This window comes from Rhizoctonia solani, chromosome 2 (genome assembly GCF_016906535.1).
Source record: "Rhizoctonia solani chromosome 2, complete sequence".
NCBI classification, from domain to species: Eukaryota; Fungi; Basidiomycota; class Agaricomycetes; order Cantharellales; family Ceratobasidiaceae; genus Rhizoctonia; species Rhizoctonia solani.
Genome location: NC_057371.1, coordinates 393,629 through 409,997, shown reverse-complemented (window position 1 = coordinate 409,997; position 16,369 = coordinate 393,629). Strand labels below are relative to the sequence as shown.

General features: G+C 46.7%; 5 protein-coding genes across 5 annotated transcripts; 4 read left to right on the top strand and 1 right to left on the bottom strand.

Annotated features, from left to right (window-relative positions):
- Positions 1–471: 471 nt before the first annotated feature.
- RhiXN_04730 (uncharacterized protein) lies at positions 472–2,163 on the top strand (the record flags this gene model as incomplete). The annotated part of the gene is made up of 3 exons (XM_043324546.1): positions 472–724; positions 783–1,615; positions 1,669–2,163. The coding sequence occupies 3 exons, from the start codon at positions 472–474 to the stop codon at positions 2,161–2,163; spliced, it is 1,581 nt and encodes a 526-aa protein (XP_043176965.1).
- Positions 2,164–2,406: 243 nt separating this feature from the next.
- Positions 2,407–3,275, bottom strand: RhiXN_04729 (uncharacterized protein; the record flags this gene model as incomplete). The annotated part of the gene is made up of 4 exons (XM_043324545.1): positions 2,407–2,617; positions 2,674–2,840; positions 2,931–3,105; positions 3,157–3,275. 4 exons carry the CDS (start codon positions 3,273–3,275, stop codon positions 2,407–2,409), a joined length of 672 nt encoding a protein of 223 aa, XP_043176964.1.
- Positions 3,276–4,588: 1,313 nt separating this feature from the next.
- Positions 4,589–6,350, top strand: RhiXN_04728 (oxidoreductase family protein; the record flags this gene model as incomplete). Its single annotated transcript, XM_043324544.1, has 14 exons — positions 4,589–4,661; positions 4,715–4,878; positions 4,933–5,088; positions 5,143–5,184; positions 5,234–5,246; positions 5,308–5,361; positions 5,418–5,447; positions 5,501–5,553; positions 5,611–5,667; positions 5,726–5,771; positions 5,822–5,861; positions 5,925–6,036; positions 6,092–6,202; positions 6,264–6,350. 14 exons carry the CDS (start codon positions 4,589–4,591, stop codon positions 6,348–6,350), a joined length of 1,038 nt encoding a protein of 345 aa, XP_043176963.1.
- Positions 6,351–6,740: 390 nt separating this feature from the next.
- On the top strand, positions 6,741–7,486 carry RhiXN_04727 (SYS1 domain-containing protein; the record flags this gene model as incomplete). The annotated part of the gene is made up of 3 exons (XM_043324543.1): positions 6,741–6,797; positions 6,852–7,168; positions 7,222–7,486. 3 exons carry the CDS (start codon positions 6,741–6,743, stop codon positions 7,484–7,486), a joined length of 639 nt encoding a protein of 212 aa, XP_043176962.1.
- Positions 7,487–10,282: 2,796 nt separating this feature from the next.
- Positions 10,283–13,030, top strand: RhiXN_04726 (mitochondrial chaperone BCS1; the record flags this gene model as incomplete). Its single annotated transcript, XM_043324542.1, has 16 exons — positions 10,283–10,418; positions 10,508–10,562; positions 10,614–10,650; positions 10,699–10,882; positions 10,938–11,017; positions 11,087–11,168; positions 11,225–11,246; positions 11,301–11,437; positions 11,493–11,616; positions 11,667–11,730; positions 11,780–11,920; positions 11,970–12,009; positions 12,073–12,360; positions 12,488–12,516; positions 12,564–12,695; positions 12,746–13,030. 16 exons carry the CDS (start codon positions 10,283–10,285, stop codon positions 13,028–13,030), a joined length of 1,836 nt encoding a protein of 611 aa, XP_043176961.1.
- Positions 13,031–16,369: the final 3,339 nt, after the last annotated feature.

Genomic DNA, 16,369 nt, shown 5'->3' with positions numbered 1-16,369 from the left:
CCAATCTCTTAGCTGAGAGACTATACCGCGGAGTCGCCCGAAGCTATGGGGGCTAGCAACAGTTCTCCCACCCGAAGTGGAAATCTTCCTGGGTCCCCATGTCTTTGGGAGCTCCAGAGTTACCAAAACTCCAAGAAGGTGTGTTATACATTCAATTACCGCTGGAGACTTTTTAAAAAAGAGCCCACCAACCTGGATAGCCCAGCCCTAACGCTGTAGGTGTCCTGGACGTCAATTCCATGATTGGAAACTCTTCAAGTTTCCTTGCGAACTTGCTCTGATTTTAGGTCACGTGAGATACTGACACGCTTCCCTGGGACCCTGCGTCGATCTCGCTTAATCGAGTCGAATCAAGTCGTCAATAACCCAACTCCGTCTTGTGGCTTTCTCAACTTGAGTCTGTTTCCGTAGTGGATAAGAGCGTTTGGCTCTTTCTATCAGAGAAGGTGAAGCTACCAAATAATGTGCCCAATGGAGAAAGGACAGGAAATCGAGGCTCCAACATCTCCTTCCAGGCTGGAAACGGTGGTGCCAGCCACGACTCTGTTCATAGTTGGAACCCCTCTCAAATCTTCGTCCACGAAGAATATAAACCAACCAACCAATCTTCGGACGCTATCTCGCTCAAAGTTTCCACATTCGGAAGGCGGCAAACCCAAAAGTAGACCAGTTGTCTATGGAGCTGCTCGGTCAAAGCCAAAGCCTAATAATACACCTATTGCTCGTAAGCATCATATTGTACCTTATCGAACATAGTAATCGATTAAAACGAATTTTCAAAGAATGCTTGCCACTGGCGTTTCCTGTTGGTTCAAACTTCACTTTCAATGTCCCGAACGTGGAGATCAACTGTGTCTCCACAACCCGGAAGAATTCTACTCGAGCCCTACATGCTCTTCCCACAGATGTGCTAGTCTTGGTCATACAATCGATTGAGCCCAGTCGACATCATCGGGTATTGAAGGTCCTATCGCTGGTTAGCCGGGGCTTGAACGCAGCCATTGCTCCCATTCTTTATCGTCACTTGCGGCTTTTTCACCTCAAAGAAGTCTATGATTTCTCTCTTGGTTTTAGACATCCTGCCTCTGTCATGTCTCTCGAAATGTTTCTGACACCTGACCCTCAAGACTCCAAATGGTCGCCTCCTAGCACAAATTGGGTCGAACGATTGATGGGAACTCTAAGCAAGATGGAAGGGTTGGTTTCTCTTAATATCAAACGCTGCAAAAATAGTGCAATACTTGATGCGATAACTCGTCATTCAAACAATCCTAACTTCCTTCCTGCCCTCCAGAAGGTCTCGTTGGGATATTCATACCAATTCATGTGTTTCGCCGCTGGCCGTTCTATCACATGTTATGGACTGGCCTTCGACATCCAAGATCCGTCTGGTTATGAAAGCCTGGATCGATTTCTGTTTATGCTTAAACTATCCAGTAAATCAGTATCCGAGTTGAAACTGACTATCAATTTCACGGATCGTTTTCAAGTACACATGGATAACTCTAGTGACTATAGGGAAAAGATCGTACACAGCATCGCTCACTATTTTCCGTGTCTACATACCCTGGTTCTAAAAACTCAGTCCCGGAAGAATCCTGGTGTCGGACAGAGAGTACGTCTTGGGTTTGTTTGTTATCCCAAGAGAAACACTTACCATTGTGCCAGAAAGTAACCGACGTCCTTAGCCTGATACCCCATAAAATGCCGAACCTGAGCCACCTAGAACTGTTTGACCTGAGATCTCCTGAATACCACCCCGATGCAACCATGAAAATCGCAAATGAGCTGTCTGCAAATGAAGGCTTATGTCCCGGGCTGGCGCTTCTTGGACTGGATGGCCTACTCTGGAAGCGTACTCGCGACTCGCCATCTCCCCAACAAATAGCAGCCGAACTTTCCCGTTTGATTTCGAATGAACGAGATAAAAACGCCCAGTCGAAAGAGAATTGTGGCAGCGTGTCGTTGCCTGAGGTAACGTGGATACCATGTCCGAGTAGCCCTCGAGGTCTCAAATGGTGGGCAAATAAAGCACAGGCGCTATTCCCGTCATCTAGGACCAAAGCGATATTCCTTCTTCGAGAATGGATGCTGAATTACTGGGATCCAGCTCGCGTGCCGTCCGATGACGGCAGATTAGAACGTGCGGTACCACATTGGTAGATATCACACCAAAGCCATATATGTATTCATCTAATCAACCAACGTATTTATCTCGAGATATAAAATAATATATAATTTCAATGTAATACTATAGATGTACCGGCATAACCTAGACCTGCCATGTGTGCTAATTCAAAATCGCGCATATAACTTTCGATATGAGCCCTTCAAATAGGAGGTTACGGCGGGATGTGGAATGAGTTGGTCAATGTACTACTGATGCACGCTGGTAGTAACGGCCCCCTACGGGTCGTTTTGATCTTTCTGTATTTGGTACATATGCCTTTCGCTCCGTTTGGTATCCTTTAATATTTCACGGACTCGAGTGCGTAGTTTTATTAAGTTTGGTGGGTCACCTCTAGAGTGATCGGTGTAGGTCCAGACCCATAGTGCAGCCGAAAGTTGGTCGGGAGATAGGGCGTAAACGACGAGCACGAATGCACGAGAAGGATCGCTGATATATCGGGACATATGATTAAATGCCAACTCGGTTCTATAAATGATACTCACTATGCTTTGATGGCCTCTTGCAACTTAACACATAGAGTAAGCTGGGCTTCTGGAAAAGTTATCCAGTTGAATCGCTCTTCCCCGACCATATAATCACTTAAACCGAATGGAACATCCACATTCATAATGAATGCACCTCGCATACGGGTTGAGATAAATTTGTTATGCTAAAAGATCGGTCAGTATACACTCCAACGGAAGGTTTAATGAATCGGTGGCTACGAGGATCTCCTAGGTAGTTGAGACGTATGACTTACCGCATATGCCATGGCCACAGGAATGTCGGACTTGAACGAGACGAAGCATTCCCGTGCCTTTTTAGTAGCATCGTCGTTGCTCCGAGTGTTACACCAGATAAGCCGGTGTGATGCCAAGGCGTGCCTTCCAAGTAAGGGTATCAATGCTGGTGTCAATTGATCGTATACCGTTTTTCTGTACCCAGTGAACAATACGTCCAGGTTTGAAAGTAACGAAAACACTTACTTTCCCATGGCATTTTTGTTCACTACCCCCTGACTCAAGGCATCACTAATATCTATCCCGGAGAGTACGTCAAACGAAGTGTGCAAAGGGATAGCTTTAGTGTAATTGTTCATTGACATAGTTGGCGCTGAAACAGAGGCTTGGGGTGACTGCCCAAGAGATAAAAGTCCTGGTGCACCTATGGGCATGGGGGATCGTTGATCAATGCAATCCCGTTGGTGTGCTGGCCAAAGAGCTTTCTATAATGTGATCACAGTGGCAATTTGGAAGAGTGGCAAAATAATTAAAACTGTCAACGTTGGGCGCTTGTTGCAGTTGCTCGGTGATTTCATACCTGGCACTCTGGCGAACAACTATCATATTGCGTTAGCACGCTTTTCCTTTCAAGTAGGAAATGATCAAAAGACTTACTACCACATTTTCTTACATCTCTGGCACTCTCTGGCCTGTGGAGAATGGACAAATTCGTAAAACGCTGAACCTTGCATGTGTGGGCATGCCTGGGGAGGGGGACCAAACCGACGCTCGTACGCATATAAACCCTTTGTTCCCGCAATAAAATCCAATTCTTCTTTTGTTAGACTGAACTTCCGAGGCATTATAAACTCGAATAATTTGGCTACACCGCCAGATATCGGTCGCGTGGTGGTGGTTGCAGGAACCACGTGAGGCCATCGAATGGAACTTTAAAGGTCCTTATTGGGTTCGCGGTCACAATTGCATATCCATACAACAGTAATCTAGATCAATAAATTGATCAACGACGATCCGACACTTGTGATAAAGATAGGTTTCTGATGTGGGCTATAGGTAAATGGATGACTTGTGGGTTTGTTTTATGGCCCGAATAGTAGTCAGATCCCCGTTCCAGGCACTTACTAGTGGAACCGGATCCAGCTGGCGATACGGTTCCTCGACCCTGGATGGGCGTCTTGTTGATAACTTGGCATACTAGTCCGACTAAATAAGACAACTATTGAACACCAACGATGCCACAAACCCTTATACAACGAGCGTTCTAACCTATTAAAGTCGACGATGTCGATTCATCGAGGCACACGCAGTTACTCATCTTTGGTCACCGTCACTTTCTAGCGCGGGATACGTTTGGGCCGGACTTGCAACCAGAAAACCAGCTTGCTCTATTTACCTAATGTTCTACACGTCATTCTGTTTTGGTCCCGGGCTCAGCTTATAAACGCACACTCTCACAACGACGCACGTCTCCGTTCAAAACAGTTGGCATGGATTTAAATGTCAGTGGCGCCCACGGGCCTCGCCCATTTTCAGGAATATCGACGCCTCTTTTATACTAACGTCATATGGCATCGGTCAGAAGTTGACTCGCACCTAACACTATTTGCCCCTTTATAACCTTAGTGTAATGAGCCTCAAAAAACCATCCTTGTCACGACCATAACGCCCCCCAGTTATGGGAGCCTCTTCCTTCGCGCTTACTTCGAAGCAGCAGATTCTATTAGCTATACTACAAGGAATCACCCAAGGTGCTCGAAATACAATCGTCTGTTCATCTAAGGCATTTGACTAATTGAAATAGGTGTACTTATCCCGTTGTTGATCAGTTTCCTTACGTCCAAGCACAGCCACCGGCTGTGGTTCAAAGTCTATGTGGTATTCACCAACATTCTATCATTGACACACACCATAATTCGTATAGCAGAAGCTTTTTCAGCATTGGATCCTGTGCCGAACCTTTTACCTGTAAGTTATTAATCGATAACGCAATAGCCAATGCTTAGTCTGATCGACTCGTAGTTTGAGCTTAGCTCCATATTCGTCACGTGTAGTATTGCTGCATCCACCCAGGCCTTCTTCATTTATAGGTGCTGGCGAATGTTTAACAAACGAACGATATTTGTCGTTCCATTTGTCCTTGGCCTTTTCGCTGCACTTATCTCTGGTGCCTTGATTGTATGTGCTGATTAAATGAAGCGGGGCGAGCTCGTCAATGATCTGAAATCGCAGGGACTCTTCGCTGCTGGAGTGATACACAGTACATGGCGCACAGTAGGTCGTCTCCCATCGACGACCGTGTCATTCTAACCTCCAGGATCAGATCGATACTACATGTATGCCGTACAACCCCACAGTTTACCACAATTTCTTACAACTGGCTTTCCTGTAATGCAGTGGCTGTATGGATTTTTAGTGCGTTTACGCTGGACCTTTGTATGACCGTGACAAGTAGGTTCTGCCTTCTAGCTTCTCTATAACACCTCCTGAATAACATCAACCCATAGCAACAATTTATTTGTACCGGCTGCGAGGAGGTAAGTGGTGGGAATCATTGCGTCTGCTTAACCCCCCTTATACCAATTCTCAGATCATAACGATAACGATAACGTCTTTGTGACTGCTGGCACTTTATATGGGTTCGTTTCATCGACCATACATAGTTTGCTTTGATCATATGAGCTAACACCGGAACCCAAGGCCTCTGCAGCTATGCCTCTGTGCTTGATTGCTCTAGTCATTCTTGATGTATATGTTGTAAGCGTAGTCACTCATATTGTGACTTTTGGTTTTTTGGTATGCTGACACTTTATAGTTGCCCCAAAAATTAATACCAGCGCCGTTGGCTGCAGATCTATCCGGTTAGTCTTTAATTCATTACGTGGTACTCTACTTACTTGGCGCTGGACAGAGAAATTCTTGCTTATGTCCTTGATGATAACATTAACTGGGTAAGTTTCGAAGTTTCAGGTGCCCTAAATTTCAACAAAAGCATTCACTCCCCGTCTCGGTAGACAAGGATATGTGCGAAGACAGCTTGAGCGGCCTCGTCGCGCTAGACTATCCGGTCTCGCTATATCCCAGGGCACCACGGGACTTGTGAGCGAGCCTGTGTTCGCCTCAGGGGTAAGCCTTTCAGGACTATATTTAACATAGGGATAATCTAATATATGTTCGCCAGTCGGTAGCTTATGAACTTCAGGCTAGAAGTATACTGGGTACCACAAGATCTGGCTATGGCAGCGACACTACAGGAAGATATCCGGGACCAGAGGATGCGAATAGAAGCTGTGTGAGTGAGATTTCTTTTAGTTTTATGGTAAAATAATAACTTTATACACTTAATACTTCAGCTCTCTGTTAATAAGTCCCAGATGGCCGAGCCTAGCAAACCTATTCAGGTCCATCTTTCGCAGAAATCGGTTGATTTCATGCCTTGACGGCCACATAGGTTGTTTCAGTATTCTAAAGCCTTGCTCTCTGGTGCTTTCCTATTTACTGCACCGCTTACAAGTATATAGAGTACACAATTAAACTCAACAGCATATATTTATTTGATTTCTCATTTTTATGTGTGTCGATTCTCTACGGGGTGATAATTAATGTTACAAATGTGTAACAAATAAGAACTAAGCGCGCTTGCCGTTACCAACGTGTATCCTTTGCAATTCCTCTTTTCCTGTAACGATAACTCTGACCACGCAACCAACGTCGCATACGGTAAGGGTCATCTTATGTGTTTCAGCATTCAACAAGCCCTGGATTAAAACTACATGAACCTTTCTAATTCAAGCGACGAACAATAATATCGATTTGTATGAAATGATACCATGTCTTCCTCATTTCGCCTTCCACACGGATGGCACCCAACTATAATTATCGCTCAGGTAAGAATCAAGTGACCTGTCATAGTCCCGAACCATTGACCGTGTTTTTCGCAGATTATCGCTCTTCAATGTTTGCATTATCTCGTTCTTTCTCTGTTAATACCACCTCTCCTATACTTGTTCGCAAACCCATACGCCCTCGCCTATGAGGGAGGAGCTGCCAACGTTGCGATGGTCATGGACTGGCGAGAACTAGTCGGCCGGGCTACTATTCGCGAACCTCGAGGCCGCGGGTGGAGTGGGTTTAGTAGCAGTGGCGCATGGAGTGGAGGGGTCAAGCTGGGTGGTGATTCTGGGCAAGAAGAGGCATGGGTTGATCCGGTCAGGAGCTGGATCATATCCCTATGTTGGCTGGTCGCATCCACAGTGGAGTGAGTAATAAAAAAAAATACATTTATTCGATCACTTGACTTATTAGTATCAGTGTATACTTTTTGTACATCTTGGTCCGACGCCCAACGCACATCCTCGACTTTGCCCTGACCCTTGTTCTGAACCATACCATACTCACGACCTACTATGCTCGATCACTCCCTACCTCGCTATTCTTTTGGCTAATCATGGCGTTGGGCGCTGTCATTTCCGTTGTTGGGGCTGAACAGCTGTGCGTCAAGAGAGAAATGCGTGAAGGTATCGAAATGGCCGGAGAGGAGCAAGACGATGAGGTAGAAATGGATCGAAGGGATTAAAGTTCATAGGTTCTGGTTGATTAGCCTACTCATTATGTTGCCTTTGCGAGACATATGTCAGGACTCGGGTTAATTTATACGGCAGCGTTCCTTGCTAGACTCGGCAATTAAACATGCGTCTGCTCATTCGTATTGGCATCGGCGCGTTTCGACCGTATCGGCAGTCCTATGCTCAAGGTCAGGCTCTGGACCATACCTCAGCCACGGGCGAACTTCTTACAATGATGTGCGGCGACACCATTGGTGCAGCGGAGAGTCGGGGTTGGCCAAACCACCCAGTTACATGGTACTCGGAACCCGCAGCTCAACTTGACCACTAGGACCTCTGAGTCGAACTTGCGAAATCGAGCCCCATAACGTGGTCTCAATAAAGGTACCCTTCATTCAGACGAAGGCGCAACGGAAGGCGCTCCTTTGGGTCGATTAATCACTATTGCATCACGTGCTGTGGAATGAGGACTTTCGTTTTCGGCATCCATAGCCAATGCCCGAAGCCGCACATCCGCCAATCCTTTCTGCTGAACGGCCCATTGAATATTCTTGTTCTGGAACCACTTGTGTTTAATTTGGAACGTCACTCACACCATCGATACTATATTCTACGGCAATACAGCAGATGATCGACGGGATTGTCGGCCCCAAAGAATGTACTACGTCCGAGCTCAGATCGTACACTGCACTTCTCTCCTGCGACAGGACCTCGTCAAACACTCTTTTTAACCTTTAACATATGAGAGCTGGCACAATAGCTTGCATCGATCCATCTTAATCTAAGCGAGTGATTTGAGCGTGTCGCGCTCCGAGTGGATCCCCTGTCTACCTCCGGGCCGCAAGCTATGCAATGTGCGGTGCTACTAGGTATCTTCAGGTCTCACGGTGTGTCAATCAGAACTTTCTGCAATTACATTACAGCTCTGCTCATCATTCTATATTACATCGATATCTATCGACTTTATCATCTTATTGATGCGCGTGTATCCTTGGTGTGATCTGTGCACTGAGGTTGAATACGAGGCGAATACTCAACCCCCAACGAGCAACGCCAGCTATGACGCTCGCATTTCCCCACACTTTTGGTATCCCCGACTTGTTCCCCCTCCCCCCACAGACCGGCCGGTACCTTCGCGGCTCGATCTGCATCCAGAACCATGATCGCGGATTTCCCTTTTCCTTTTTGAAATTAGAAACAACTTTAGGTGTACCGGAGAATTGTGGCGGCACCTGGCACAGTACAACTAACAGGTCGGGGGCGTTTACACGTAAGTTATCTCCTCGTTGACCTGAGCAGGTCACTTTTTCCCTGGGGTATTACTTGATACAATGTATCAGAACTAGTGTCTCCACAACACATGTGGAGGACGCAAATGGTACGGATCACGTCATGAAGTTGCAGCCCGTTTATTGCTATAAGATGCCCCTGAAAAGTAAGAAGTACTCCCGAAATGTTTATTACGTCGAACAACTCGACTCCCAATCTACCAACTCAAGAAATTTCAATTATTATTATTTAATTTCCAAAATTTTCCGGGCATCTAAAGTCACGGTTTGGTATTGAATTGACTTTTCTGTGTGCGATGAATAAGAAATAGCATACCAAGAGCCACCAGGTTAGATTTGTATAATGAAGCAATATAGTTTTCATTTAACTTCTTGGTATGCTCCGATATGGAAGAATCCGCCTAGGCAACCGGGCTACGGATGAAACTATCTATTGCCATTTCCTCGGCATCCGATTTATCTCTACTAGAAAGTTCGATACCAACTGCGCATGCGCTTACGAGTTCTCGAAGGCTCTGCCCAGGGGGGGACCATATACGCATGTAGGCTCCTGTTTCAAGTGCCAAAACAGTTGTCGGGAAGGGTTTTTTCTCGCATCGTTGCCCCGTCCTTTTGAGCGCTTATTCAAATTCAAGAACGGGACCCCAAGATAGGGGTGTCGTTTCCCTAGCCTATCCGGTGTCCGTTTACAGTAATGAGTCATACTGAAGTGGGCTTCCGCCCCGCCGCAGCTCCAGCTAATGACTTGGAACCCCGGGGACACAGTCCATTAGAATGTACGCTCGTTGTTTCATTCTTTTTTTCTTTTCTGTTTGAACGGGGGATAAATGAGCAAGATTCTCACAAACGGCTAACTGAGCTGAATTCGTCTAGAATCTCAGTCGCACGAGCGGGACTTTCGGTTGGTGGGGAAAATGATGAGAAAGTGTCAGGTGGTGCAGCGGGATTTGCTCGACTTGGGCCCATCCCGCTCCAACTTTCTTATTCGTTTTAAATGTGGTGGCTGAGATCTGTTGGAGAAATATATACATACTGTGATCTGAAACATAGGAAAATCCGGTGGGAATTGGGTCCAATTATCCGAGGCCACCTGATAAGGCACACGTGTTTATGGTGTGTAAACAAAGAGCGCTTGGTGGCCCAGAACCGCACAGAGTCATCGACTGAACAAAAGCGGGGAAGTAGCAGGTAATCCCGGAGAGCTGTACACGGAGCACATTCGGAGATGATGTGGGGAAGAAAGGCCAAGCCACACACTTCCACTCCCACAGAGTTAAATCTTGGAATTGGACGTTTGCATTTGCCTGTTGATCATATACAGGGTCATATTGGTTTAAAGTACACGTTGTGCCGCCCTGCCCTGAGCTTAGGTTCTCGCCGAACTCAGTAACAGCAGGTCGTGTATAAAGACCGGCCCGCCCGTGGCACCCGTTCAGTCCCCAGGCTCTCCTCTCTTTCTCCCTCCGTTCATCCCCTGTGCCGCCCCTCACGCGCGCGTATCTGAGACAGCAATAGAGAATGGATACACTGAAGAACCTACTAGTGCCTGGTTCAAATGCATTACAAGACACGTTGAGACTGGTGGTCATCGGGGGCGCAGTGGAAACTGCACGACGCACGGGTATACGGGATGGAGCACTTTTGTCGATTCATTGTACGTTTTATTATCCATGTTCATGTATTTTCAGGCGGGATTTTTTCCACTCGTCTTGCTCGGTCTCCGTTTTTTTTTTTTTCGCACAGTTACTGATGAGCTGGCATGCAGTTTCCTCACCGCCACGTTTATGCAAGATGACTAGTAAGTACTCGAGGGCATTGTACGAAGTATGTGGTATTCATGCTGTCCAAGCCCATATGACTGGGTGATGCACTGGCTTTCCAAACAAGTAAGCATGGCCGGAGATGCAGTCGCACCGGTACTGATCTGCTCTTAGCCCGCTTGGAGCCGTGCGCGCGAATTTGAGATCACGACCCGCAATGCTGATTCTTCGAGACTGGGCGTAAAAACCCCTACCGATCAGGAATTTGAGGAAGATGAGGAATTTGGTTTGGTAGACGATGACGAGCAACTTGTTCACGGCCGAAGGAAGCGTAAGGTGGCGTTGACACCATCAGCCGGTTAGTTCCATCACATGATGGTATTGGCTTCATTGTCTGACGTTCGGTTCGTCAGATACTACCCACAATATCTACTACAGGGGCCATTGGCTGCGCGTGAGGAGAAAAGGCAATCGGATTCGCCACAGTGCTGACGTCTGTCCATCTAATACAGATCACCCGGACAAGCTCCCGAGATGGCACTCGTGGTGAGCTGAAAATTAGCGTAGTCGCCGCAACAATGCCATCATCAAGAAACTCGTCCTTCAAGCCAAGTACGAGTACGAACAGGACATGGAACACCGAGGTACGTCGTCATGGCGCAGCGTGGGAAATATAAAACTAAACAAATATAAATAACAGTTCACATCTTCCTCGCCGATCAGTAAGGTCCCGATTTAATCACTCTCGATCGCTTACTAATTTCGATCGTGTGCAGAGGAGGAGGATGGCGCTGGAACGGAGCCCGACACAAACGACCAATGTCGTCGATCGTTCTTGAGCCTGGTGTGAAGGACATGCTTCTCACCGACGCCAAGGACTTTTTACGAAGTGAAGATTGGTACGCTGAGCGGGGTAAGACGACTTTACTAGTACGTTTCGGGTAAAATTAAATTCAATTAATTTACAGGTATTCCTTTCCGTCGAGGGTACCTGCTTCACGGGGTCCCTGGAAGCGGCAAGACTTCCTTGATCCATGCACTTGCTGGAGAGCTTGGTCTCGACATTTACGTTGTCAGTCTAAATATGAAAGGGTAGGTTGATCCCGTGCAAAGTCTTGCTCTAGTCCTGATTTGTATTTCAGAATGAGTGATAACACGCTAGCGAACCTGATGGGACGTATTCCTCAGCGGTGTATCCTACTCGAAGTTAGTGTCATAACTCATTGATATGGATTTATTGCTTATTTCACAACAGGATTTGGATGCTGCATTCACACGAGGCACTAGCCGTGATACCAAGTCGACGGGTGCTCCCACCGCAAAGACTGCAGCAGAAACCAAGGCTGATGATCCCAACACACTTAGTCTCAGCGGGTTGTTGAACTGTCTCGATGGCGTAGCGGGCCGAAGGTCGTTTGTTATTCGCAACGACTAATCACATTGAGCGCCTGGACCCCGCGCTCTCTCGGCCGGGTCGTATGGATGGTGAGTTTTATTTTTATTTTGTTTTCCGAGGCGGCCGGAACTTTTATTGACTATCCTAATCAGTATGGGTCGACTTTAAGAATGCATCCAGGTGGCAAGCCGAGGAGATTTTCAAGAACTTCTTCCCGTCTAAACCCCCCGTTACCCGAAGAAGAGCCCACCCCCGAAGACGCAGAAGAAGCAGAGAAGAAGCGTCTTGCAAACCGTCGTCGCGATACACGGCACTGGTTCCCCTCCTCGATGTTGAGGAGATTTCAGAGCTAGCCAAGCGCTTTGCGCAGCACATTCCCGAGGACGAGCTGAGCGTTGCTAGCCTTCAGGGATACCTGCTCAAGAACAAGACTCGTCCTCGTGAGTGTGTAGATGAAGTTGCTGGTGAGGTTTTGTCTTTGTTTGTTTTGAATATGAAGCTGATAGTACATCTATAGATTGGATTATCAAGGAGCGCGAGACCAAGGCACGCCTGAAGCGTGAGAAGGAGAGAAAGAGAGGCTCGAGAAGGAAGAGGTATGTTTTGAATCTATATGATAAATTGTTTCTAACTAGAATCCTAGGCCGAGGAGAAGGAGAAGAAGGAAAAGGAAGAAAAGGAGAAAAAAGAGAAAGAGGAAAAGCGTGAAAAGAGGAAGAAGGAAAAAGAAGAGAAACTCGAAAAGGAGCGCAAGCTCAAGTTGGAGCAGGAAGCCGTAGGTTGCCTGAGCTGTGCCGTCGAGATGGTGCTTACGACTACCGACAGAGGAACGCCCGGCGCCAGTCACGTACATCATCATCATCCACCTCTGTAACTGCTTCTACCTCTTCTGCTACCACGGGCACCACCAACTCCACCGCCACAACTGATTCTGAGACCTCGGACGACGAAAGCGACGCTGCGACGACCAAAACACGCACTACCACCAACAGCACTGAATCCCAAAGTACTGAGCCTTCTGGAAGCAAATGGGTGAACGTTAAGGGCGCAACCGGTGGCCCGGTGTCGACCGCCGGAATCATTGAGAGCGTTACCGACTTGATTGCTTGAGGTGTGATGTGTGTGTCGTGTTCTAAGTGTGTATCGCCTTCTGAGATGTGCGGCCTCTTCAGCTTGTATGGTGTGTGTGCGTGTGCGTGTGTGTCCTGACCCCTCCCCCCCTTTCCTCTGCCCCTCTCGAACTGTCTGATTCTCGTGTTTGTTGCCCTCGTTTTTGACTCCCATCGTTTTGACCGGATTGACTTTTCTGACGAATTTTGGACGACTTTGACGTTGCCACCCTCCCCTCCCCTCCCGAAAAAACTTTAAAAAAGCATTTCTTTTATTCTCGCATTGTAGATTTGAGCATCCATCTCCATCGCTTTGTTTGTGCCTCTTTTGGTAGTAGCTTGTTTTGTGTTTCGTATGTCTGGTAATGATTGTTTGGTTGAATGCAGTTGTGTGCTTTTAAAGTTGTGTCATCTGAGAAGGCTGAATTGCATGACGGTTATCTGAGCTCTCCTCTGTGTTCAAAATCTCGAGCCTAGTATTGGATTTGCACTGTTTGATTGTGTGCTATTATTGGCTATGGTGGATGTAAGTCGCATACAGGAGCGGTGCTCATAGATTAAACAATAACTGCCTTGTACGATCGGCGTTGGTTTGCATTGTATGTGATTTACGATCAGTGCACTAGTACCGTACAAGGTGGTTGAAGTTCAGGAGTATTGGTAACTTGCCAAGTTACGTGTTCGAGTGACTTGTACCTGAATATCTTTCGTCCTATTCAGGGAAATCCTTTCATGCTAGTGTCCTCATGTAGCGGCTCGTGGTGTACTACTTAATAATTTTGATACGTCCTCGAGAAGGATTGATCGAGGGTGAGACATATCGTTGGCAGAACCCTTGAATTGCGGGACGTAAACGGTGCCACATATATAGGTGCAGACGAGACCTCGAGCCTTGACACACGTGTCGATTGCACTCATAATTTACCAAGATGTGAGTGGTCTATTTTCCTATTCGCGATAGTCCCCAACTCTTAGTCCGTATCACATTAATACAGCTTTTATGGAACATTCAAAAAATACTGTGATAGTACGTTGTATCCAGGCACCATGCCCACCACATGAAAACGCACGCCACGCCAGAGTCACAAGAGGTTCTGTAAATATCAATATATGTGTGTCCAGACGAACCAGAATAAGCCAAGATTTTACTTGTGGTCTTGTCTGTACGATCGCCGCACTATGATGTTGCCTGAATGTTTACTGCAACACAAGTTTATTTTCGTGGGGGAATAGGGGCCAACATGGCATCATGATAGTAGGGTGCGGTACCGATGCTCGGTTGTACTTATAATCGATCAATTGTTAATTCACAAGAGCGCTACTCCATACGGCACATAATGTTACCACTACTGGTTCGCCGAAAGCCGAACTTAAAGTATCCACTGGAACTGACTCGAAGTACAAGAGAAATCAATGAACGGAAGTTATCGCCGTCAATACAAAACTATTGATCGAGCGCTCATGTGTTCTGCCGGACACATATACACACCAGGATCTTGAGGCAACCATAACTTTCACGTGGATGAATGTACAGATTGGCTCGGGAAGTTTTGCGCTTCGTACATTGCAGTCCTGTGGTCGGCTCGTAGCTACAAAACAAGCCAGGCCAACACTGGGGTTAGCGATCGGCTCCAAGAGCTTGATTTTCCGCAGTGCGGGGCGCATGAGTACGGAGAGTCATCTCCATAAATCCTATCACCAATTCAATTGCATCAAAGAACCACCGCATACGCTAGTCCTTCTGCCGAGATTAGTACCCTTTGCAACGAGAATGTATTCGACATATGAACCGCAATCAGCTCCTTAGTAATGTGGCGGGAAGAGTGACGGAGCTTCTATGCGCATAAACAGTCTTTGTCTAGATCCTCTAGTGGAGCATTCTAGAAAGAGGGTCAAAGATATGTTTCACAGTTATGGTATTGGGGTAAGACTAGCCGATTGCCTGATCGAGACTGTTTATACGGAGACCGCGGTTTGCTAGTGGACCCCAAAGTTTATCCCCCTTCTGTCTGAAAACGCATAACAAAGGTTTTTGTCTTGCCTCTGATTTAGAAGAAAGAGCAGGCATTAGTGGTAGATATATATATGGATATGAGCACTCGGCTAGTAATGATCCCTGGCGCCAAGAACAATGCCGACGGAATTTACGCAGAGCATGCATTACGTTTGTCCTTACTCGGTTAGATGGGATCCAATGTTAAATCCCAAGAATCAACCAAGATGGCTTCGAGACTTCAGCGGTGTGGGCGGCGAATATACCAAATTTGTTAAGCCAGGACTGGCGACTCTAATCTTGGTTGCAACTCAAACGGCATACCCACGTAAACGCAGTCATAATTAGTCAACTAAAAAGTGTAGCTAATCGATAAAAAGTGCTAATGCCAACCCAATTAACGTGTTCAAGATCGGCTGAATTGGACAGGTAGCTTTTGCACTCATAGTCTTACTTGGAATAAGCGGATTCCGCTCCGTGCACCTCAGGTGAGCGGCAGTTAAGGTATTACACAAATTCTCAAGCCTAATATCGCCAAATTCTTAGCTATAGCTCGCGCAAAGATAGAATAAGAAGAAACTACTTACAGTTTTCGTGCGAACAAAGAAGTCATATTCTCGCGCCGGTTGGCTAACAAGTTGCAACAGGTCCTCCAGTATTATGAATCAGTTATCGTATATGAACATCAGGTCGAAATGAAGATTATTTCTAGGATGAATCCCGACAAAGTAGTATTCGTAAACGTAGATAGCTCGATAGCGTCTCCCGGCCGTGAAGGGTGGTGGGGGTAAATAAGCCTATAGAGCAAGTCTGTTTCAGTGATGTGTACATACCGCATCAGGAAGTGTTGAGTGAAGAAGTCACGCAGCTGCATTGAGCAGCGATAAAGAGCGTAAGCCAAGCTGTGCTTGTGCTGGTTCACCGGAGAAATTGGAAAGGTGTGAACTATATGTTTGTGGATGAAGGGACAAATGCAAAAGTCAAGAAACGGTGTGCAGCTGGTAGCACGTCTTGGCGCATTGTCCACATAACAGCTGCCGACCGTCAGCCAAAGACCGTGTCACACCTTGCTCCAGGCGGGCCGTAGCTACTGCACGTACATTGAGGTAGAGACCTTGGCAAATAAATCGAGGCTGGAGCGGCTTCCTGGATTGAATCATGATTTACATTCCAACAAAGAAGTTGGCTGTTTCAAACTGGTGCGTTGTAATAGCTCGGACCTTTCGTGTTACATTCTTGCGCCAACTACATTGTATTGTTACTTAACCTGGGCCCACCTATTACATGAAAAGTTGGGCATTGTCGACGGAGTTTGTGGGCTACGCGTGTTTCTCTTCCTGACATCCC